Raw genomic sequence first — 25,393 nt, 5'->3', positions numbered from 1 at the left:
AGTAGACACGACATGAAGCAGAACCTTCCCTACGAGCCAAGCCCACACTGCAGAATCACGAGGGATGATACGTTTCACTGTTTTAAGTCACTAAGTTTTGGGGGATGGGTTGAAAGGCAGGAAAATATAAGTGGGACACCATGGATCATTATTGGTAGGCTGCTGGCTACGCCAGAACATTCAACATCTTGCTGCAAGTGATTACACTACCCTCGTCCCCACGCCACAAACTCTTCACTCACTCAGTCCTTCAAGTATGTATATTTAGGAAGGCACATGTGTGTGGGTGAGGCAGGGGGGTGCGGAGAGCAATGGGCTGAGTTTAACCCACAGGCCCTGTCCTTAGGAAATGAATGGCAGCTAGCACAGTGAGGAAGAGGGTCTCCTTCGCCCTCATCCCCCAGGGTTTGATCTGCTCTAACAAAGAGCAGGGACTCAGTAACATGAGAGCTCGCTGGTGAAAACAACCTGTCACCAAAGGCCAAGGTCCCTGCCACCCTGCAAGGCCAGATTTCACTCGGGTGTCACGTCCTCTGTGAAACTTGACACACACCATCTGCGTCATCTGTTGCTCCTCTCTGCAGGGCTCTTCGGCCCCGGCATCAGTTAGGATCTGGGTGACTTGCCAAGTGATCAAACCCCAAAGTCACTTATACGTTTAACTCCGCCAGGTGACGGGTAGCCCGTGTGGGCCTCGACAGCATCAGGAACCCTGGGCCCCGCCTGTCGTGCGCTGCTGCCTCGCTGGGCCTGCACTTCTGGGCTCACGTCCTGGCCTGGGATGGCCATCAGGCCATCAGGCCACATTCCGGGGCTCAGCAGGGAGGCGGAGGCATTATTTCCCCGCTTAGGAACGCTTTCTAGAAGTTGCCCGTGCCACTTCTGTTCACATATTACTGGCCCGAATTTAGCTGCAATGCCACACCAAATTTCAAGAGACCCTGTGAAAATGCCTTGAATCCAGGCAGCCATGTGCCCAACTGAAAATACAGGTGTCTAATCAGTACTAAAGAAACAGAAGAAAAGACACTGAGAGAGAACCAGTGGTTCTGTCTAGCCACAGTCCCCAGCCTGCTCTGCCGCGGCCCTGATGATCCTGAGAGCTCCTGGCCCACTCTTCTCACGCGTCAATCACTGCCCACGCTGTGTGTATTACCTCGTTTAGTCTTCATTCCTGCCCCGCTCAATCTAGAGTCTGTTACCCCATTTTACAGTCCTGCAATCTGAGACTGGGCACCTACTCAAGGCCACACAGCTATTAATGGAAGGACAAGGATCTGGACGCAGGCAGTCTGGCACCAAGGCACCTGCTCTAACCACCACACACTCAGCCAGCCTCTGTGAAACCTAAGTGCACCTCAGGACTCCGCTGGCCCCTGGGGCCAGGGGCACTCCCATCGGCTTCCCAGGGAATCCTCCTCACTCGCAAGGACAGGGATGCGGCAAGTCCAGTCAGTCCTCGCCAGACAGAAGCGCAAGGCTGGGGCCCTGAGGTGGTGCCCCCTTCTCCATCTAGTGACTAAGACCAGAGGACCAGCTATTTCTAGACCTTTATTTCTCTGTGAAAAGGGGGGCAAGGGAATAAAATAAAAACAGCACAATTGACACAAAAAACCCACCGAGAGGAAGGGAGGGAGGTGGAGATGGGGGAGGGGTCCCCATACAGCAGCAGGAGCCGGCGACCTGGGATGCTCCCGCCTCACCCCAAAGGGCGGGAGTGGCCCCTTCCTCCCAGGGTCTCTGCTCTGTCCCACCTTGTGCGCCCCCAGCCCCGTGGGGGGGTGGATGTCCCAGGCTGAGGGAGGAACCGTGCCGGGGAAGGGACCTGGGGTCAGACCATGCACAGGGAGTGACAGCCAAAGGCCCCCACTGTCCCCCCAGGGAGGAGCCTGGAGGGGGAGGGCGGACACCGGAGGCTGGCGGTGGCTCCTCTTCCAGCATCAGGCAAGAGACAGAACTGGGGGAACAGGAAGAGACGGGAGTCAGAAGGCAGCCAGCCCGCTGCCCACAGCCGCTCCCAGGCCAAGCATCGCCCTCGCAGACCCCCACCCGCTCCTGCCAGCGTCTCGGATTCCTGACGCCTCACCAGTCAGAGCCTCCTGGGCAAAGTACTTGACGTCCACGTCCTGGTCCTGGGTCAGCTTCTCGAGGACGGGCTTGACCTCACTCTGCAGCGTGCTGGGAAGAGAGGGGAAAGGCGAGGGGTCAGAAAGGTGGGGCTGCTGGGTGTCTGCACAGACGCAGACACACAGGTGCACGAGAGCTCTCAGGGCCAGAGCAACCAGTACTTGGAAGGCTGAAAGTCTCACAAACCAGGACAGAGGCCTCGGGGGCCCAGAATAGGTATAGGGAGGTGAGGTGGTGTGGAAAGGTGGGGCAGAAAACCCAGAACCCTCAAGTCTCTGAGCCTCGGCCACGTGACGCCTTGTATTTGTGTAACATTATATACCGAGGCCTACTGCCCATCAGGTGTGGACACAGTGGAAAACCCAACCCTCCTGACTCTCACCCACACGGAGCCCAGACTGGGAGAAGGCAGATCAAATTGCTGACAAGTAACAGGAGAGGCGAGCACCTGAGGGAGGGACTCGGCCCTACAGGGGCCCAGGGAGGTAAGGGCCGAGGGAAATGCTTCTGCAGCGGCAGTCAGCTGTTTGGGGGACGAAGGCGGTCTTCAGAGAGAAGCTAAGGGGTGAAGCTGTGTCCTGGACAGACAGGTGCAGGCGTCCCAAGGCCCTTCCCCCAAAATAACCACCATTCTCACTTCCATCGCCTGCGTCCCCCTTGATCCATTTTTGAAGTTGATACAAATGCAATCGTGTGTGGAGGAGGGGCAGGCCTCACCTGTTGTCCAGGATGGGCCCGATCTTCTGCAGGGACTTGGCCACGTTGAAGCGGACATTGGCGACAGGGTCCCCGGCCATGCGCAGCACGGTGGGCAACATGTGCTTGGTGGTGATGTCCTGCCCGCAGACCTCGGACAGCACCTGCAGGCCAGGGAGCAGCAGAGGGTGACTCCCCAGAGTCCTCGCTCCCTCTGACCGGGACACTTAGTGGCCATCGGGCTTGGGGATAAAACTAGCTGAGCATCAGGGGGACTCTGAGCTCAGACTCGCCCAGCCTGAGGGCCTTGATTCTCCACAAGTTCCCAGGTTCCCTAACACCCTCTTCACTCCACCATCTCCCTGCCCTGAAAACCCCCAGCCCACACTGTCCCACCCCAGCTCCCTTCCTCAGAGTCTCCCTCATCCTCTGGGGATGGGACTGGATTCCTGACCCTGGGATCCCTTCCTTAGTGCTGTGGTCTCCAGAGTGATGCACAGGAAGGGATTACCGGAACAATTTTATGCTAACTTTTAAATCTCATTCTTTAATTTGTAGTTATGTGGTTTAAGTGGTTTTAAGTTTATTTAAGTGTATGGTTTATTTACGTGACTACATACAAGTACTTTCTACTGTATTTATCTATCAGTACTTTCTACTGTATTTATTTATCACACATTTACATATCACACACACAGCATACATATCACACACACAGCATACATATCACACACACAGCATACATATGCATCACATACACACCATACATTACATACCACACACACACAGCATACATATCACACACACACCATATATACACACAGCATACGTTACGTGTCACACACACACACCCCATACGTTATGTATTACATACACACTATACATATGCATATTACATACACACCATACATTACATATGAACCACTGTTCTAAGCTGTATAACCAGATCAATGTCACAGCCTCGGGAGTCTGGGGCTGTGATTGTTGGTATGAACCCTTTACAGGTGAGAAAACTGAGGCACTAAGTAATTTTCTCAAGGTGCACAGTCAATATGTGGCAGAGCTAGAATTAAACAGTAGGTCTGATTCTAGAAACTGTGCTTTAACCGTTGTATCATAAATATCACTTATTTTGTGAGGAAGGAGGGGGTGCTCAGACAGACCTGGCCATCACTGTTCTGTTGGCCAAATTTCCCCAGTCACCCCCACGCAGGTCCCCACCTGCAAAGGCCCTATACTCTGACCAGGGAGCCCCAAGTTCCAGCCTGCAGTTCCCCAAGGACTAACCCCTACGGCCCCAGATCCCATCACTTTCCTACTCCCAAGCCAGCTTTCCCCCGAGGACCTTCTCCATTCCTCCTCTCCCGTCTACTTCCCCTCCCCCAGGGAGAGGTGGGGGCCGGTGGGCGCTCACATTGATACAGAAGAGTGTGGTCATGCGGTGCAGGTAGTTGGGGTCCCCAGACATGGCCAAGACCTTGGGGATGATAGTTGCGTGGGCCCACTCCTTCCCGAACTTCTCCACCAGCTTCTTCAGGTTGCTGGTGGCCGCCTCGCGGATGGCATAGACTGTGGGAGGAGGAGGGGAGAGGGAGACTCAGGAGGTGAAGGACTGACGCAGGTGGGGACTCAGTCACACTTGCTCCCGCCTGCAGAGCAGCCCCAGGTACCAGGCCACACGAGAACCCATAAACTCGCAGAGAAAAAGAGAGGGCTGTGCGCTAGATGTAGGGTTTTCTTTTCACGTAGCACATTCTCAACAGCTCCAAGGCACAGACGGGCAGACTGAGGCTCTGAATTTGCCCAAGTGAATGACTTAGTACGTGGAATGGAGCCTGTTACAGACAAATGCTAACTTTTATTTTTGCCACTCCTAGTGAAAACAATGAGCAATTCTCACAATGGCCTTCAAAGACTGGGATGAAACACCCTATGTTTCACAGAGTGTCGGCTCAAAGGTGGCAAGTGACATGTTTAAAGTTCGACAGCCAGGAAGTGGGATTCAAACTCGGGCTGTCTGCCAGGTGGCCCTCAGACTCCCCACTAGACCTGGCATCCCTGGGTGACCTGATACATCCACCTCCCACTGACCTCCTGTGGGAATCCAGAACGCAAGGGAGGTGGTCCATGTACCTGGCAGCAGTGGGGTGACACCCAGCCCCCACCTGCCCCAAGCAATCCGCCCCTGCACCCTTCTGGAGCCCCAGTCTCCTCCCAGAGGTCCTGGGGAGGTGCTCACCATGATCCACAAGCCAGGCCATGCACAAGGAGTTGAGTTTCTCATCAAAGAACTCCACCCCCTGCAGGAGACGAGATAATAGATCAGGGTTGAGACTGCGCAGATCTGGCGAAGCCCAGGGAAACCACCCCCAACCCCCGCAAAGAGCCAGGCACTGTTCCACTTCACCCGAGGGGCTCTCTTCCTTTTCCTCCCCTTGACTCCCACGACAGCCCTCACACCTTCCGCTGGGCCCTCACGGCCCCCAGGGCCCCGGCATGGCCCCCAGGCCTGGCTGCACCACCCACCTCCCCGGGCAGCAGGCCTGGCCCAGGCCTGCACTCTCACCAGCTGTCCCGCCAGCAGAGGCATATACTCGATGATGGCCAGCCGCACCCGCCACTTGGCATCCTCCGCCAGCTCCACGATGGCAGGGAGCAGGGACTGCGACAGCTGCCGGATGCCGATCACCTCGTTCACGCAGTCCAGGTTAGAGATGATGTTCAGCCGCACCTCCGGGCACTGAGGAGAGGACAGGAGCGTTCTGAGAAGGTGCACTGCACACAGAGCCCAGGGCAAGGCTCGGACTTACACTACATGCATGTATGGGCTTCCCTGGTGGCTCCAACAGTAAAGAATCCGCCTGCAATGCAGGAGACCCAGGTTTGATCCCTGGGTTGGGAAGATCCCCTGGAGAAGGGAACGGTACCCACTCCAGTATTCCTGCCTGGAGAATTCCATGGACAAAGGAGACTGGTGGGCTTACCCCTGGGGTTGCAAAGTCGAACACGACTGGGTGACTAACACACACACAAACACACATGCGCATGTACACAGGTAGCCCCCGTTTATCCAGTTAATTTCACACCACTATGAGACTTCCATGGGTTCCTGCTTTCACTAAAAGAAACCCAAAGACGATTTGTGCTTTAGCAAAGGAAGAAACAGCTGCTTCACTCTACGCCATTTCAACCTAAGACAGGCTTATCAAAACGCTCTATCTTAGCACAGAGGGGAACCTATATCCCCATCTGCTTCCAAAAATCTCTGAAACAACTTCTAAGAAATGGCACACAAATATAATTAATTCCTTGTCCAACATCATATATTCCTGGAGGGCAGACACTAGTTTTTCCTGCATCTCCCTCTGGGAGCTGTGGGGTGAATAGGCATGCGGTGAAATCAATCAATGAACCAAATAATCAAGTGTGCAGTAAAGGGTTATTAACTGGACCGCACTAGGCTGTTCAAACTTGGCACATTCCAAACAGAGGACTGGCCCCCCACCAGCTTCTGGGAGATGATCTCTCAGTATCTGAAATAAAAAAGGGCCCTGGGCCATGTCAAAAAGATCATGCTAACATTGTGACTTATGGTGAGGCCCTTGGGCCATGTGGCATCAAGAGACCTGTAACCTAAGGTCAGCCATCAGCAGACAGGATGGGCACCCTCTCTGGGGTTTGACTGAGAGGACTGGCCTGCTGCTGGTCGGTGCCCTCTCCCTTCACGCCAGCTGAGACGGAACAAATCAGGGCAGCCACCTCAGACCCACAGGGTGCTGGGGTCAGCCAGAACAACGCCCTCAGTGTAGGTCCCCTCTGCCCCTGGATTCCTGTGAGAGAAACCATTCTCCACCTTATTTAATCCACAGCACTTCAGGGTCTCTAGTAAGCACCTTAGCCTGAACTTGGATAGACATGAACCTGTCACAGCACCTGTATGATCAGGGAGTCAAGGGACCGCCCATCTGTCCCTCTCCACTGCCAGTCTCTGCAGGTCCTGGAGGATCAAAAGGATCTTGTTCCTTTTTTTCTCAGTATCCCTAATGCCCAGGAAAAAGACTCGTACAGAATAAAGGCACATGAAACAAACGCCAAACAAGCGAATGAGCTAACGTGCAGCCCATCAGGCCCACAGACACTCAACTCCCTGGCAACCTGGGCGTTTGCCACAGGTGCTGGCGACCCTGGGGAGCAGCTTCCCCGCCCACCACAGTCAGCGCGCAGAGCCCCACAGCGCCCGCACCTCGTCCTTCAGCTGGGCCAGGAAGAGGGGCAGGAGGTGCTCGATGGTGCTGTCTTTGCCCAGGATCGGGGACAGGCCCATGATGACGGAGGCCAGCGCCGACTTGACGTGCTGGTTGGCGTCAGACACCAGCTCCTGGGAGGTAGAAGGAGGATGGGAGCCACAGGGTCAGTGGCTGCGGAAACTCAAGTCCTACGAACCCTGAGACACTGCCTGCTTTTGTCCTCTCGATCCAGGCTGAGTGCACGAGGGGAACTGGAGCGCCTGCCTTACACATTCGGCGTGCCTGGAGTTCAATGACCCCTGCCCCTCCCCGGGAGCCTCTGCCCCAAACTCGAAGCTCTGTGGATGAGGAGACGCTGTGAGCTCTGAGGAGGAAGCACCCCACCACCACGCTCAGCCCCGAGCCTCAGATTCCGCCTGCCCTCAGGCTTCCTGACTGCTCTAAACCCAACACTGCCTGGTCCGAGGAGGCTGGGAACTCAGTCTGCATCGGGCTGCCCCTCACGCCCTATCTCCACCTTCCTTCCAGAAGGTTCAGGCATGCTCTACTCCTCCCACCAAACTCCCTGTTACCTTGATGCAGGGCAAGATCTGGGTCATGATCACATTCTCCCGACAGTCGGCGGAGAGATTTTCACAGAATTCTGTGGGCAGCGAGAGGGAGGTGACGGGAGGTGAGACCCGAGGTGCCCGTTCTGCCTGCAGTCCCTCGGACACCCAGCCCACCACCCACACGCCCGCTTGCTGTGTTCTGGTCACCAGCACCAACCTTTGACCTTGTGGGAGGCGGCGGCCCTCACCTCGGCCTCACAGTCTTTCATCAGGTTCTGGAAGGCAGGGACCAGGTCCGTCTTGGTGATCTCAGGCCCCACCGCTTTCTGGAGCTGCAGGAAGTGAAGGAAGGGCAGGGGGAGTGAGAGGGCTTGCCGGGCACCTTTGGTGAATGAGAACAAAATCAAAGTTACAGGCACCAGGACTGAGGCAAAAGCAGCCCTTGGCGTCACCGCTGAGATGTAACGCGGGTGCCGCAGGGGCGACCTCAGCCAGGTCTCAGAGCCTCTCTGAGCCTCGGTTTCCCTGTTGTGCAGTGATGACATGTGTATGGTGCTGAGGGGCTGGGCAGGGCAGTGGTCACAAGCGTGGCCCTGGAGTCCAACTCCCTGGCTCAAGTTCTTACTCTTGCTTATCATCTGTGTGACCCTGGATGAGTGCCTGCACCTCTCTGAGCCTCAGCTTCCTCAACCCCGAGGGTACCTACTGCAAAGTGCCGCTGTCTGCATTAAAAGTAACAACAGACTGCCTTACTGTTCAGGTTACTCGGGTTGGGTTTTCTGTCCCTGATGCCAAAAGACTAACGATGTATGATCACTGCCACTTTCTCATTTGTATTATTTCTGTGTTATGACTATTTACCAGAACCGATATTACTTTTGTAATTAAAATAAAACAGTACAGGTTAGGGTCCCCCCCTCAGGAAGCCAGGCAAGGAGAATGCACAGGTTCTGCCGTGAAGCTGCTTCGTGAGGGCCTGGGGGAACAGGGTGGTTCCTGACTGCGAGGAGAGGAGCCTGCTGCCCGCCTCTCCAGCGTCCTCTCCCCTGAGAGCCACTGCCCGACGTTCTTGCCTGTGCTCTGCTCACCACCCAGGCCCGCTGCACACACGGGACAGCTCCTGCCCCGGCCCTCTCTCGTCCTCCAGAAGCTGCTGCAGCACCTCATCTCGGCACTTCCACGCCCACCGGCCAGCCCTGCGCCTGTCGCGCTGTCTCACTGCATTCCCTGTCTCAGCTGACCTTCCCCCTTCAGGCTGCCTGTTCCTTGAAGCCCAGGAATGTGCTGAATTCACTGGATCCCCAACACCCAGCCACGAGCTGGAGCTCGACAAACATGTCTGTGCGATGAGCCATTGAGACTCCATGGAAAAAGCACTGTCCTCAGAGATGCGGCATCTGTTCTGCCTGCTTGACAGCATCACTCTGACCATTCAAACATTTGGGCCATGTTTTGCGGCTCGACTGTATCCCCTGAAATTCATACACTGACGCCCTAACTCCCCACTCCAGTACCTCAGAATGTGACTGTACTTGGCCACAGGGTCTTTAAAGAGCTAACAGGTTAAAATACGGTCATTAAGGTGAGCTCTAAGCCAAAACATCTAAAGCGCTTATAAGAAGAGGAGATGAGAACACAACCCACAGGTAACATGCAGGGAGAAGGAAGCCGCCTATGGCCGAGCAAAGACGCCTCCGGGAAAGGAGATAAGGTTCGTAGGTCGGGAACACACACATGCTACCCTTCTCTGCTCCTGTGGTTCCCCCACAGAACCTTAAGTTGGCCTCAGAAATCTCAAGGAAGCACTTCAAGCTGCCGCTATCAACCAACCAGAGTTGTCAGGTGAGCTAACCAAATGACAAGAGAGCTTCCTGCTTTGATGCCTGGATGACCCACTGGGCTTCACTAAACCCCGGCTCCACGTGGCCCCGCTCCTTCCTGAGGCCTCCATCTTCCCGTCCGTGAGACGCTGTCTACAGCCCCTGCACGCACCTCCGTGAACTTGTCGGCCACCATGTAACGGACGCGCCAGGACTTGTCCTCAGCAGCCTGGCGCAGGGTGGGCATCACCAGGGCCTCCAGGTCCTCCTGGGGCAGGAGCTGGGCGATGTTCACGCACGCCTCCACCGCTAGCAGCCGCACCGAGTCCTGGGGAGAGGGTGGGAACAAGGAGGGGGAGCAGAAGCCCCATCAGCTCCGGGCCAACTCCCCAGACTCGGGGTCCGCCGCGGGGAGAAGCAGGAGAGGGGTGGGCAGGCGGCCCCACCTGCTCGTCAGAGGCCAGGTTGGAGAACATGGGGATGATCTCGCTCTTGACGTTGTCCAGCTCCAGCACCTTGGCGAACTCCCCCAGCTTAGAGGCTGCGGCCCGCCGCACCATGGGGGTGTCATCTGAGCACAGGTTCCGGAAGTACCTGGGCAGGTAGAGGGGGCTCAGGAGGAGGAAACCCTGGAATCCCAGGCAGCCCTGCAGCTCCTGGCTTTGCCCAAGTGATCCTGATTCAAGTGAGAGCCTCTGAGTCTCCCCAGACCTACACGAAGGAACTGATAACAGAACCCACCCCACTGGGCCGCTGAGGTTTAAACAAGACGCCGTGTGAGAGACACCCAGCCATCTCTCTGTGCGCAGGTCTACAGCAAGCCGCAGCTGCTGATTCTATCTATAACTGTGACCACATAAAACTGCTTAGCTAAGAGGCTGCACTGAAGCTTCTCAGAGCGTTTCCTTTCCAGCACCGACTGCTTCCAGTTAAAGAAACGCAAGGGGCCCAGAACAGCCCTCCAAGCGCCTGCGAGCAGCTGCATGCTGCTGTCCTGGCCGGAGTGATGGCTCAGGGGCTGGGCGTGCTGCCCACGGTTCAGGACAATGGAGGAAGGACAGGACCCCAGGAGAGGAGGAAACACACATTAATGGGAGATTTTAATCCAATTAAAAATACTGGTTCTTCCACAGGCCAAATCTCAAGTGCAAGCAATTTCCTGGGGTTCAGCCAAGAGGGAGGGAGGTGGTGGAGGCGGCAGCCTCCCATCTGCCACACCGAGACAGGCCTACGACTGCACCGCACGTCACTGGCTGGGCACCTGCCATGTACCAGTCTTTCCTAAGCGTTTTATACACAGTAATTCACTTAAATAACCAATGGGAGGAAGAACCATCATTGTCTCCATTTCCTAAATGAGCAGGAGGCAGTGCCTGGACTGACACCCTGCCGCATCCACACACCAGCTCTCTGAGGGCTGGCAGAGCTCAGGGGCTTCTGGGAGCTGGATGGGCCTAACAGAGCCTGAGGCTTGAGAGAAGGGGACCAAACAGAAGCGGGAGGTGGGGTCTCGCCAGGGCCCAGCAGCCGGGGGACTCACTGTCGAAGCTCCGCCTTGACGGCACTGGACACGCGGGGGTAGCAGACGGAGAAGAGGCCGCAGGCTGAGGTGCGGGAGGTGAACCAGTCGCCGCCCGCCAGCCGCTTCACCAGGGGCACAAAGTGGGCCTCGAGGTCGGAGGGGGAGTGCTCGTGCGAGATGGCCCGCAGGGACTCCACTGCCTTATCCCGCACCACCGTCTCCTCCACCGTGGCCAGCGACTCCAAGGGCGGCTGTGGGGCAGAACAGGTCAGTGCACAGCTCCCCCCCAGCCCCCCCGAGCTCCCGGCTGCACCCCTTCAGGGACTCAGCTCCTCCGACAGGCTTTCCCTGATGACCAGAGGCCCGCGTGCACCCTATGTCTCCTCCCTGAAGAATCACAACAGAGAACCTCACGCACAGGTCCTTGAAGGTGCTTCAGTGGGGTGTACAAACCCCCAAGCTATACATGTCACCTTCTGAGAGGGCCACAGCTGTCCCTGGCATCTCCAACTGCAGTAATAATGACTCATGTTGACGGCAGTGTCTATTTACTACATGTTCACAGCAGGGCCACAGCTCCAGCGGTGCTGGTTCTATCTCACCTGAGTCCTATGAAGCAGGTCCTGTTACTGTCTCCATTCTAAACTAACAGGAAACTGAGGCACAGCCAGGCTAAGTAACTTGCCCGAGATGTAAGGGACAAGCTAGGATCTAAACCGGGCCAGCTGGCTCCAGAACCTCCAAAGGGCTGAAGGGCAGAGCTGTGTGGACAGGCAACCACACCAGGATCTCACGATACTGGGGAACCTGGGGCTCGAGACTCTTGTTACTGCGAGGCCTGGAGTGATCGTGTTCCTTTAGGGACATGTGACTGGCTGACCATGGGGTCACCTGGAGCCCAGCAGACCTCCTAGCACAGAGCAGGAATGCAGGAATTACTCACTTAAAGAAGGGAGACTCAATTTTTATCCTAATCTGTTCAAATAAACATGTGGGTGGAGACTTGTGGTCTGAAGTCCAACCTGCCTGACAGGGACAGAAAGCAGAAAGAAATAACTGGAGATGTCTCCAGGACGCAGGCAGGTGACTGACTGCAGCAACGGGCAAAGGTGACAGGCGGGCACAGCAGGGGCGGAGACTGGCTGGAGGGCGTCCAATCCAGGGAGCAGAGCTGCTTCCAGCTTCCAGCTCCGCCAACTGTCCCAGGGGGACATGGCCGGGGAAAGCAAATCTCGGGGTTTCCAAAAGCAGCCAAAAGGGCCAGGCTCTCACATGTGAAAAAGAAATCTCATTTGACACAAGCTTCAATGTGGATGAACTCCTTGAAGACGTTATACTAAATGCAATAAGGCTTTCACAAAAGACTACATAATGTATGCTTCCTTACGTGAGGTGCCACGTTTTACAAACTGAAGGTGTGTGGCAACCTTGCATCCATCAAGCCTATCAACATCAACTTTTCCAACAGCATTTGCTCACTTTGAGTCTGTGTCACACTTCAATAATTCTCAAAATACTTCAAACATTTTCATTATTAATGTATTTATTATGATGATCTGTGATCAGTGATCTTTGATGTTACTACTACAAAAAGACTGCCACTGCTGAAGGCTTAGATGATGGTTAGTGTTTTTTGGTGAGAAAGTATTTTTTAACTAAGATATGTATCTTTTTTTTTGACAGAACGTTACTGCACATTTAATAGACAACAGTAAAGTGTAATCATAACCTTTATATGCACTAGGGAACAAAAAAATTCACGTGACTCATTTTATTGCAACATTCACTTTCTTTATTATGGTAGTGTGGAACTAAACCCACAATTTCTGAGGTGTGTCTGTAGGCAGACTCAGAGAGACAGCCAGTGGAAAGGTGGCTGGGGGTGGGTGCGAGGAGCTCGGGAGCTACTGCTTGATGAGTACAGTTTCTTTGGGGAAGATGGAAAGTTCTGGAGATGAACAGTAGCGATGGCTGCACCACAGTATGCATGTACTTAATGTCATGGGAAAAGAGTGGTGAAAACAATCACTGCTTCTTAATAATAGTAACTATTTATCACCATTATTCCTAATAATGGTACTATTAATTCCTAATAATGGTCACTAATTACTACTAACTCAGCATGAAAAAAAATTTAAAAATCGAGAACAAATTTTTTACAATCTCATTAAAAATGCGGCAGACTAAAAGAAAGCCTGCAGAGTAACTACAAAACGCCATCAAGAGCAGATGCCAAAATATGAAGCTGTGTCTTCAGGGATCACGAAAGACAGAATTACAGGGTGGTTCTGAGGAACAGCAAAAACCGAGCAACCTCCAAGGTTCTTTAAACCCAGGCCACAGGACTGGAGCGCCTCCTCCCTTCCCTTCTCCCAAACAGCAGTTACTCTCAGTATCTGACCATCTCTAACCTCTACCATCACCCAACACAGGGTCACATGGACAGGAACTCAGGAAAAGTCACAGGGACAACCCTGGAATCCCAGCTCTGCCACTCACTAGCAGTGTGACTGCCTTCCCATCCAAGTACTAACCAGGACCAACCTCTGCTTAGCTTTCGAGATAGATGAGATCGGGCGCGTCCAGGGTGGTACGGCCGTAGGCAGTATGACTGTCTCTACCTCAAAGCATGGACAGGATGACAACGGAGCTGACATCTCTGAGTGCTTACTACATGCCGAGTACTGCACTAAGGCTTCTTGAGGTGGTCCTCAACATAAGTTCTAAGGACTCCCTTTCTACAGATGAGGAAAGGATAGCAGAGAAGTCAGGTGACTTACAAGTCACCCAGCAAGTAAGTGGAGCCTGACTCCCAACTGAAAACCTCACACGCAGAGGGCTAGGTGGGGCCTGGCACTGCTCACACATGCCCAGTCAACAGTGAGGAAGACACGTGCATTTTCGTTCAAATATAATAAAAGCCTGCTGACCTGCTGGGTTAAAGTGAATGATCAAGGCCCCTCTGTCCAGAGAAGATGATCCTGGCCTGGCCTGCACTCTCCCCTCCCTGCGAGGATCCTGGTTCTGACCCCCCAGGGGCGGGCAGGACCCGCCCCCCCCCAGCTTCCAGACTCACCAGCAGGCAGTGCACATACTCGGGGCCTCCGACCAGAGTGGTGAAGGTGCCCAGCTGCTCCGCCAGGGCCAAGAGGACCTCATCCTCATCATAGATGGTATCTGCGGGACAAGACAGACTGGGTTACAGTCCCGCCCCACAGCTGACTTTCCCTGGGGAACAAGCGTGCTCCAGTCCGCTTCCTCAACCTGGCAGCCACCCTCTACCTGGGCGGGCAGAGATGGCAGGGGGTGGGGCGGGGGGTGGGACTGAGTGATCAGGTGTGCGATGCTAGGGAAGAGAGACCACCAATACTGTCAAGTTCAGAGCCAGCGTGACTTGATAGATATCCTGAGTCACTTCCTAACTACATGACCAATTAAGTCACTTCATCTCTCCATACTTCAGTTTCCTCATCTATAAAATGAGGGCAGTAGTCTTACCTGCCTTAAGAAGTTACTGTGAGATAATCTTGACAACGATGGTGGCATAGAGCACAAGCTCTGTGAACAAACTTAGTTCTCACGAGAAAGGGTTTAGAACACTTTCTGGCATATCATCAGTTTATAGTAAGTAGTAGCTATTATTACTATTATTATCGTTTAATGTTTACATCAACGCTATAGCACATGATGACCATGCCTGTTTCATACATAAAAACTCTACGGAACAGAGGAGTAATTTGCCTAAAGTCACCAGCTTCTAACTTCAAACCAGGCTCCATCTGTCTTCAGACCCCTTCCATCAGCCCCTGCGCCAGCGCCCAGCACACGGCACTTAAATACTATCTGTTAAACTCACAGAGAGGTTTCTCTCCTATCTGGCAGGAACCACCCCCAGAAGCCCCAACTCAACGTGGGCCCCAGGACTCCACTGTACCTGTAAGGAAGGGCAGAAGCTCACTGCGGGTCCTTTCAACCCCGAGGGCCAAGGCAATGGTGGACAGCTTCTTGATGCTGTTAAGGCGAAGCTAATGAGAAGAAGAAAATGAAGGGAGAATGTTAGCAAGCCCACACTTAAGGTGATAGTTTTGGACCCAGTCGGCCACTGGAAGCCTCGCTAAGCACGTGTAGGGTGCTGAGTAATGCAGGCCTACCAAGCGACTGTGTGACCTTGAGCTGTTAAATTACAGCAGCAGCCTCAGCCACAGTATCCAACGGGTCTCACTGAGCCAACACCCCCTTCAGCACTTTCCAGGATCACTCTGTCTGATGCTGTGCCTGCATGCCCAAGTTCCCCACCCTCCTACCTGTGCCCACTCTCTGGCTCAACACCACTAACATACTCCACCTTGTGCTCTTAACAGCAGCAGCTACGGTCCCAGCTTACTGTGCTGGGCCCAGTCCCAGGCAGAGTACTCAGCTGCATGTCTCATTTATCTCTCACGACAAGCTGAGGACAGAGGGTTACAGGCCCTACCCCAGGAGAGCAAACAGGGTCACAGAGCTCTGCGGCAGGGAGCGGGGACTGTAACCCAGCGATGGGTTAGATGGTAGATGGTGGTTAACAGTAGTGATAACAGAACAAACAATATTATAATGACACTGCTATAAAAACAAGACCAACATTAGCAGTAGTGATTCCACTAACACAGTGAGTTGAACAGTGACTGCAAAAAGGTATGTCCCAGTCCTAACCCTCAGTAGTGGTAGATGTGAAATATGCAAATGTGACTAAGCATCTCGAGACTGTCCTGAATTTGGGGCCGGGGTGCTGGCGGTGCTGTGCAACATTAGAAAAGCGTGTGTCTATCCCTAGTTCCTGGCTCCTAAACCCCTGCAGCTTTCTAAGAGACAGGAACACAAGGAGCATCTCTTGTTCTGATGTTTGATTTTCGATGCTGGTTCCTGATACTGAGCCCCAAAATTCCTTGGAATTTCCTGGATGATGGGAATGTCTCTTGTTCTAATGAGGTGACTCTGGCTGGGCTCCTGGATGGGGCTGGTCACCACAGAGAGCAAGCCATGCTCAGAAGCTGGGAGCTTTGAGCCCCAAGCCCCATTCCCCCAAGAGGGGCACTGACCGGATGATCAGTCACGTCCATGTGATGAAGCCTCTGTAAGAAACCTCAGAGTATGGGGCTTGGGGTGCACCCCCACATACTGCGAGGGTGATGCACCCCAACTTCAGGGGACAGAAGTTCCCTTGACCTCGCCCTCTGCATCCCTTCACGTGGCTGTTCATCTAGACTCTTTATTGCATCCTTTATTACATAACAAACTGGTAAATGCCAGTGAATCCTCACGGTCTGTAAGCTGTTCTAACAAATAATCAAAGCCACGGAGGGGGCCTGCTTTGATGCTAATTGTAGGACATCCAGCAGGTGTTGCCAAGAACTGCTTGATCAGGAAGTGGGGAAAGCCATCTGGTGTCAGAAGTGCTAAGTGTAAGAGGGGTGTGAGAGGAAAGGAAAGACACGAGCCCGAAATCCAACAGCAGTGACTTACAAGAGACAGAAGAAAAGACAAAGAGACACAGAAGGGAAGGCTGTGTGAAGACAGAGAGGGAGCTGGGGCTGTGTCCACAAGCCAAGGAATCTGTCAAGAATGGCTGGCATACCCTTGAAGCTGGGGAGAGGTGCGGAGCCTCCTGAAAGAAGCAATACAGCTAACACCGTGATCTCAGACTTCTTGAACCTCCCGAAAGAACCAATATGGTTAACACCATGATCTCAGACTTCTTGAACCTCCTCAAAGAACCAATACAGCTAACACTGTGATCTTGGATTTCTTGAACCTCTTGAAAGAATCAACAAAGCTAACACCTTGATCTCGGACTTGAACCTCCTGAAAGAACCAATACAGCCAACACTGTGATCTCGGACTTCTTGAACCTCCTGAAAGAACCAACACAGCTAGCACCTGATCTCAGACCTCTGGCCTCCAGGCGCTGAGAGAGAACCCTTTCTGTTGTTTGCAGCCACCTAAGTTGCAGTGCTTTGTCGTGGCCACCCCTGAAATCACACCCTCTGCTAACACAAGGCAGGCCTCAGGCTCAGAATGTTAGTGTCAGGACCTCATCTGATGCCCTCATCCCAGGGAACACGACGAATGCCTCCTTTCCACCAGCAGGGAGGCAGACTCGGGGGTGTAGACTGCTGCCTGAATGAGCACTGAGTGGGCCAGGACCCAACCCCAACTGCTCAGGTGGCCTGGCCACCTGGGAATCTCCCTTCCAATGTCTCCAGCCTGACAGCGGGGCTGCAGCCATGAGCTCCTGTGCAGAAAGGGCAAGGCGACGCCCCAGTGGTGGGTAGGCCCATCAGCTTCACCAGCCCAAGCACAAGCTGGACTCCTCCCCAGAGGAAAAGCAGAAAAAAGGGAGTATGGCGAAGGGGGAGCAGCAACGGCTCCCTTGGCCTGCTCTTCCCCAGGCCATGAGACTCTGAAGAGGGCGCAAAGTGCCTGGGACCCTGCACCCCCTCCGGTTGAAGGCGCTAAGACTCTCTTTGGCAACCACAGTGATGACAGCTTGAAGAAATGCTATGGTGGCCTCTCCTCAGAAAAACACCCCACTTTTCATACAGTGTCACTGGGTCTTTGGACCACCTGGGCTTGAAGTGGTCCACTCGCTCACCTGCCTGGCAGCAAAGGGGCCTCCAGATTAAGTATCACAAGCCCTGCATCTTTTCAGCTGAAGATTAAATGTATATAGAGACAAACATACAGAAACATATAAACAACTAAATACGGTGAATGTGAACCGCCAGTGAAATCTGAGTAGGAAGCACACAGGCACTCCCTGATGTTATCTTCCTCATCCAGTATCATGGACATGCCCTGAATGCCAGATGGACCCCAGGTTAAGAGCTCCTGCACTGGGCTATACTGCCGCTTAGGACCTCTGGTTTCCATCTGTGCATGTGAGTCCCTGCAAAGATATTTTAAAATCACTTTTGCATTTGGATGTGACCATGAGACTAATGTCTGGCCAGTGAAATCCAAGTGGGAACGGTGGGTGTGACTTCTAGAAGTGCTCTTATGGGGAGATGGGGGTCACATTCTTCATCCTTCCTTCCCTGTCTGGAATGGGCCTATGATAGCTGGGGCTTCAGCAACCATCTTGGGGTCTTGAGGTAACCTGGGACTGGGGAGGGCGGGATGGAGGACACAGAACAACATGTACGAGCCTGGGATTCTAACACTTAATGTCACACCAGCTTGGACTACCGCCAGACTTATTGATGTGAGTCATTTAAGTATCATTTATTCAGAGTCTTCCTATTACTTATAGCCAACCTTGGCTTCCCTGGTGGCTCAGACGGTAAAGCGTCTGCCTACAATGCAGGAGACCCGGGTTCGATCCGTGGGTAGGGAAGATCCTCTGGAGAAGGAAATGGCAACCCACTCCAGTACTCCTGCCTGGAAAATCCCATGGACAGAGGAGCCTGGTAGGCTACAGTCTATGGGGTTGCGAAGAGTCAGACACGACTGAGCGACTTCACTTTCACTTCGCTTCCCTGGTGGCTCAAATGGTAAAGAATCTGCCAACAATGTGGGAGACCCAGGTTCAATCCCTAGGTCAGGAAGATTCCCTAGAGAAGGGAATGGCTACCCACTCCACTATGCTTGCCTGGAGAATCCTATGGACAGAGGAGCCTGGCGGGTTATAGTCCATGGGGTCGCAGAGGGTCAGACACGACTGAGTGACACAGGCAGTGGATCCTTAAGCAACACGGACGGGGCTGGGGCGCCCACCACCTGCTCACTTGAAAACCTGAGTATAACTCACAGTGGGCCCTCCTCTCAAGTTCCACATCTATGGGTTCAACCAACAGCAGACCATGTAGCACCACAGTATTTACTACTGAAATAATCTGCAGGCCAACCTTAATCCTAACTAGCCCAGTCAATGATGGAGTTCTTTTTGGACAGAAAGATATAAGGACAAGCTGGCCAAGGAACATCCAGGAAAGATTTTCCTCTTTGATGAGAGGGAGGAGGATGAGAACCTCTCTGCTCACACCCATGGTTCCACGACCACACGTATCACCATGAGCCAGGGCTGTTTTTGTCCCCAGCAGCCCTCAGCCTACTACACGAGACATAATAAATAAAAACTCCCTTCTCACCACTACATCCACACAAACGCTACCACTTTTTAAAATCCACGTCACATTCAACCCACAGAGCTTCCCCGATATGACCACATAGAGTACGGTCCCACATGTAGCATATCTTCGCTTCATGCTGAGTGACACCCGAAGGCTCTCCTGTGGACTATGAGGCCCAACGCGACTGGCTCCTGTGTACAGGTTCATCCTCACTTCCCATGCCCTCTTTGCTCCCTGGATTCCTGTCAGAGTAGCTCCCTCAACAGCTACTAAAACACAAACATTACGGTCAGGTCTTCTTACTTGCTGACATGCTGTTTCCTCAGCTTTCCCTGAGACACAACAGGGCTCCCCTCACTGCATTCAGGCCTCTGCTCAGGCCTCACCAACGCCTGCCCCGGATACACCAGCACGGCCTCATCACCCTACACATCTTAACTCTCATCATCTCTAACACAGGCAGCGGATCCTTGAGCAACACGGACGGGGCTGGGGCGCCCGCCACCTGCTCACTTGAAAACCTGAGTATAACTCACAGTGGGCCCTCCTCTCAAGTTCCACATCTATGGGTTCAACCAACAGCAGACCATGTAGCACCACGGTATTTACTACTGAAATAATCTGCATGTAAGTGGACCCACACAGTTCAAACCTGTGCTGTTCAAGGGTCAACTCCACTTCTCTGTTCACTGTTTCTCCTTCCCCACTAGAATGTGGGCTTCACAAGGGCAGGGATTCTGTCTTCTGCACTCTGTGCCTCCAAATCCCAGGGCACGGCCTGGCAAACAAGAAGAGTCCAATAAATGCTGGATTAATTTTTTAAAATCAAGGCTACACATCTATTTCTACAGGCAGAGAAGGAAAGAACCTGGGGGAACATGCTCCCAACTGTTACAGTTTGGTAGAGCCGGCAGCTGGGAATGAGCAGGGTGGCAGGCGCTGCAAGGTGGCTGCTTTAATAACAAGCCTCAGCCCTGGAAACGCCTAGTGAGTGACACAAGTGCCTCTTCAACTTCTACAAAATCCTAACATCCTTCCACCTCATTTCACAAAGAATCGTGTTTTTAAATGAATATAATGTGTGTGGGTGTGTGCAGGCAGATGGGTGTGAAAAGTTCTGCATCACCAGAGAGTGAAATGAGGACCACAATCTCTATTTCTGGAGCATTTGATTTTTTTTTTAAAAGTGAAGAATGAACAAGTATGCACTCTGGCTTCACCAATTAGCTAAGGTCCCCAGGTAAATCCCGGCTACCTCAGAGCTTCAGTTTCCTCACTGTAAGATGGTTATCACAACAATGCCTGTTTCACAGGATTGCTGGGATAATCAAATAGAGGACATAGAGCCTGGCATGAAGCAAGCACACAAGTGTAACCATTATTCTTCTCACTATTTCTCATGTATTTTTATTTCTTGAGCAGGGAAGAAATAGTTAACCTGAAATAGAAAGGAAAAAAGTAATCTCCCCACCTCCTTGGAAATCGCAGCACAAACGAGTCCTTCCCTAGCAGTTTACCTGGCCTTATAATTATGGAGGTCCCTGCTCCCCCATTTGGAAGGTGACTTGTCTCTGGGATGAGGAAGGAGCATGACTGTTACCAGCTGGTGATTCCTGAACCGAGTACAGGGCTGGACACGTCAAAAACAGCAAGCATAAATATTTTTCAAGTCTTTAAAAATACACGTCATCCAGAGAAGGCACAGCAGATCTTGAACCCACTTTCTTCACCACCACCCTACACCAACTAAAATCTCAGAGCAACCTGATTCCTGAGTTCTGCTTCAAACCCCCATATATTCTATGTGTTCCAGAAAAGAAGCCAGAGCCTGAGACATCGTATTTCTAAGGTGTGGGCACCCAAAATGTCTTAGAGCATGCAAGAACCTGCTGTCTTTACACAGTTTATCTCATTTAATCCTCACAGCAGCCCTGCCGGGTGTATCTCCCACCCTTTTTCTCACTTAACAAGAAAATCAAGGCCCAGAAGAGTTGAGTAACTCATAACGTTGCCAGACCAGACTTGAAACCCTGGTCTGCCTCCACCCATGGCATTGCCACCTGTGTCACCTCCGGGCCTGTGTCACCTCCGGGCCTACTCTGTCTCCACAGGGCCCAGCCTGGTGGTGAAAAGTGTTGCCCTGAAACCCAATGCTTTTGGCTAAGTCCTATATCAGTATTTACTGGGTTGTGTGACAATGACCAAACATTCAGAATGAAGATTCAGAATCTGATTTAAAGGAGCCAATTGTAAAAGGACACTTCTGGAACAATCAGGAAAATCTGATTATGTGTATGAATCAATTGTTAGATGACATCAAATATCACTGTAAAAACTTTGTCATGTATGATGTTTTTGAACTGTGGTGCTGGAGAAGACTCTTGAGAGTCCTCTGGACTGCAAGGAGATCAAACCAGTCAATCCTAAAGGAGATCAATCCTGAATATTCATTGGGAGGACTGATGCTGAAACGCTGAAGCTCCAATACTTTGGCCACCTGATGCGAAGAACTGACTCATTTGAAAAGACCCTGATGCTGGGAAAGATTGAAGGCAGAAGGGGATGACAGAAGATGAGATGGTTGGATGTCATCACTGACTCAATGGACATGAGTTTGACTAAACTCCAGGAGTTGGTGATAGACAGGGAGGCCTAGCATGCTGCAATCCATGGGGTTGCAAAGAGTAGGACACGACTGAGCAACTGAACTGAACTGATGTATGATAATGTCATTGTGGTTATTAAAATGCCCATTGTTTTAGGACTTCCTTGGTGGTCCAGGGGTTAAGACTCCATGCTTCCAATGCAGGGGGCACTAGTCTGATCCCTTGTTGGGGAACAAAGATACCACATGCTGCACTGCACAGCCAAATAAAAAAAGTCCATGGTTTTAGAGGTGCATAATGAAGTATGTAGGAGAAAGTATCTGGGGTATGGGATTTATTTTTAAAATACTTCAGCCAAAAAAAAAAAGTGTGTGGGGAGGAGGATGAGAAACAGGTGAAAAAATATGATAAATTTTTTTTTTTAAACTGCTGAATCTGGATTCGGTACTATTTTCTCTGTGGCTTGAGATCTGACAATCAAAAATCATTTACTGGAAAAAAAACCCAGCACCTATCTCAGATTTCTTTTGTGAGGACTCAACAAACACACACAAAGCACTTAGCAGGCTGGCAGACAGCAGGGTTTCTCAGCCTTGGCACAACTGACCTCTGGGGCTGGACCATCCCTTGTGAAGGGACGGCCTGGGCAGTGCAGGATGCTGGGGAGCATGCCTAGCTACTGCTTGCAGCTCTCCCCCCACCAGTCGTGACAACCTGTTAAGACCCACTGCTCTACAGTAACCATTAAGAGAACAGTTTTTAAATTCCTGAAGCATCTCACCTTTGAGAGATGAAGCCCTCATCTTACCACAAGCGGCAGACTAAATTTAATGAAAACTTAAAACATGTCGTGCATTGTTCTAAGCATTTTCCTTGTACTAACGTATTTAATCCTTGAAACATGCCTATGAAATGCTAAGTATTACTTTGGGGTGGGGGGAGGTATCCACTGCACGGCTTGCGGGACCCTAGTTCCCCAACCACAGACTGAAGTCTGAGCCCAATGCAGTGAGCCCAATGCAGTGAAAGTGCCGAGTTCCAGACACTGGACCACCAGGGAATTCCCTATTCCCACTTCATAGATGAGAAAACTGAAGCACACAGTGTAAGTAACACAGAAACCTGTTCTCTCCACCAGTGAACCACATTTTAAGAAACGTGGTGCCCCAAATACCCCTGAGACAATGCAACCCAGTCACTGCTTCTTACTGGATAAGGAAGCAATTTCTTTGAAGTTCACTCTCCAAATATAAAACCATAAACTGCTATGACAACTGAATGAGGTCATCACTGAATGCCTTCTTAAGGGGTCAATTCCACTGCAACTGCCCAACCAGGCAGATGCTGCTTCCTCACTCATCATTATTCCTTACAGATGAGGAATCTGGACCCAGAACAGGCAAGGCACTGACTGGTCCAGCGCACACAGGGAGGGCACCGGTAGTGCTGGCATTCAAATCTCAGTCATCTTGACTCCTCCATCACTCACCACACTGCATCCAAACCACCAGCAAATCCCAACAACCCTCCTTTTCAAGATACCCCCAATCCTGCCAATGCTGGTGCTGCTTTGCAGTGGCATCCAGAAAGGTCTCTCTGCTCCTGCCTGGTCTCTATTCGACAGCAAAAACTCAGGAGCATGTCATTCCTCTACGCAAAGCCTGGCACTGGCTCCTCCACCTCACTAAAGGCTTTGCCTTGCTGGTCCACAGGCCTCACTTGATCTAGCTCTGGATTAATCCTCATCTGCCACCACTTCGACACTCACTGTGCAGCCACCACGCTGGCCTTGCTGTTCTGACTCCCGAACTACGGTCATAGGAGCCCAAACCACAGAGGCTGGGCCAGTGTAGCCCGCACAATTTTATAAATGGGGAAACTAAGGCCCAAAGGGAGTATAGAAACTCTTCGATCACCACTCCCCACAATTACAGCTAACATTTATTGGGCCCTTACAACAGACCGGGCGCCGTTCTATATGACTCGTATTATTAACTCGTTCAGCCCCTTACAACCTCCCATTGACACCAGGACTATTATTAGACCATAGTTTATGGAAAACAAAGGCCCAGATCGGTGAACTAATCGGCCCAAGGTCACTCGGGTGAGAGGCAGGGCTGGGATAGGCAAACCCTAACCCTACCTCCTCTCAATACTTCGCCTGCTGGGCTCACATATCTGAACCTCCCGCTCCTACACATTAGAAATGTTAGCCCGTTTAGTGCACTGCCCACCCTCCACTCAACGGGAGGATCCTGGAAGGGGGGCGAGTTTCCACCTCGTAATTCGTACCTGAATTTGGCCAGTTCCCACTTTGGGAGTGAGCTTTTCGCCCCCCCTCCCCTTCGGGGGTCTACACCAAAACTGGAGAGTGGGAGGGCAGGAACTGTAAAGTCAGTGTTCACGTCTCAGTCTCCATTTGGAAAGTTTAACCCACAGCGCAGAGCCTTAGCCGCTGAAGCCGTGAAGGGTGAAAACTACCCGGACCCCCACCAATCAGGCGGCCCCTCCCCCACTCGGAGCAAGTCACGCGCCCACAGCATCCCCAAGGCGCCATTCAAGGGCTGCTGCCGCCAATCACCAAGCCGTTCCTTCGCCTCTCCCCAACCCAATCGGTCGACTCTCTCCAGAGCCGCGGCCTCGTAGGCCCGGGGCCCCGCGCGCACTTGGCAGGCCCGGGACCCTCCAAGGTGGCCTTCGCTCCCGCCCTCCGCTGGGCCGACACCCAATCACGGGCGCCGTCTCATCGAGTCCGGGGACCCTAACATATGAAAACGGAATGCTGATTGGCCGCCGCCCCTTCCGCCACTCCCAGCGAACACTGAACCTTGTCCGCGAGGGACGCCCGTGCCCCCAGGTCCCCTTTCCCTTCTTCCTCAAGTCCCCGTTGCTTCCGGACCTGAACATCCTCGTTGCGGAGCTCGTCTATGAGCACCGCGATGGGGTAGAGCGAGTCGTCGCCATCGGCCGCCGCCATCTTGGGCCCGTCCCGTTCCTGTCAAGACTGCGGCCAGCGCCGTGCTAAAACCGGGATAGGGAGGGGTTGGGCTGGGAGGAGGAAAGAAAGGCGTGGGGACGCCCGAGCCACTTTACAGGGGCTACCCCACATTCATTGGCCGCGATATCCCGGCTGAGCCTGCGTTTCTTTGGTCCGAACAAATAAGGTCCCGCCTACCGCCCATTTGCCATTGGCCGAAGTGACGAGATTAAGTTTGCCGTAGGAGAGGGGGAGGAGGAAACGGAAGTACGTCGTATCTTAGCGACCAAGATTGGGCCCGCCTACGTCGCCGCTAATAGCGGCCTAGACGAGCAGTTGCTTCTAGCCAATGAGGAGGAAGATTGGGAGGTGGCTAAGCCAGCTCGCCTCCGAGTTCTTCTGCGCCTGCGTCGCTAGGAATGCATGACGTCACTGGCGGGGCAACGAGAACTATCCGCAGGTTTTGGTTTGGGAGACAGTGGTTCCTCTTGCTGGCAAGTGGACTCCTGAACCTTTGCGCGAGAGGAGGAGAGAGTGTGTCTTTGATTTATGCTTTATTTTGCTGAGGCCCCGAGAAACGTGGCGACTTGCCTTACTCTGGGTAAAACCCAACGCTCCTCATGCGTGGATCTGATTCCTGAACGCCTGTCTCCCACCTCCCCTTTTTACTCTTCAGCAGTTCTGGAAAATTAATTGCTTGAGCACATCATGCTTTTTCATGCCAACAAGCCTTTGCCCA

General features: G+C 52.7%; 1 protein-coding gene across 1 annotated transcript; it reads right to left on the bottom strand.

Moving 5' to 3' along the window:
* Positions 1 to 1,538: 1,538 nt before the first annotated feature.
* Positions 1,539 to 24,711, bottom strand: PPP2R1A (protein phosphatase 2 scaffold subunit Aalpha). Its single transcript, XM_027978664.2, has 15 exons — positions 24,577 to 24,711; positions 14,898 to 14,988; positions 14,040 to 14,140; positions 10,982 to 11,214; positions 9,888 to 10,035; positions 9,614 to 9,769; positions 7,839 to 7,953; positions 7,643 to 7,713; positions 7,067 to 7,201; positions 5,390 to 5,563; positions 5,063 to 5,123; positions 4,238 to 4,392; positions 2,845 to 2,987; positions 2,087 to 2,178; positions 1,539 to 1,957 (listed from the first exon to the last, which is right to left on the bottom strand). Exons 1-15 carry the CDS (start codon positions 24,652 to 24,654, stop codon positions 1,941 to 1,943), a joined length of 1,770 nt encoding a protein of 589 aa, XP_027834465.1. The 5' UTR covers positions 24,655 to 24,711; the 3' UTR covers positions 1,539 to 1,940.
* Positions 24,712 to 25,393: the final 682 nt, after the last annotated feature.

This window comes from Ovis aries, chromosome 14, assembly GCF_016772045.2.
Source record: "Ovis aries strain OAR_USU_Benz2616 breed Rambouillet chromosome 14, ARS-UI_Ramb_v3.0, whole genome shotgun sequence".
Taxonomy (NCBI): Eukaryota; Metazoa; Chordata; class Mammalia; order Artiodactyla; family Bovidae; genus Ovis; species Ovis aries.
The sequence above is the reverse complement of the archived record's forward strand: the minus strand, read 5'-3'. Positions and strand labels throughout refer to the sequence as shown.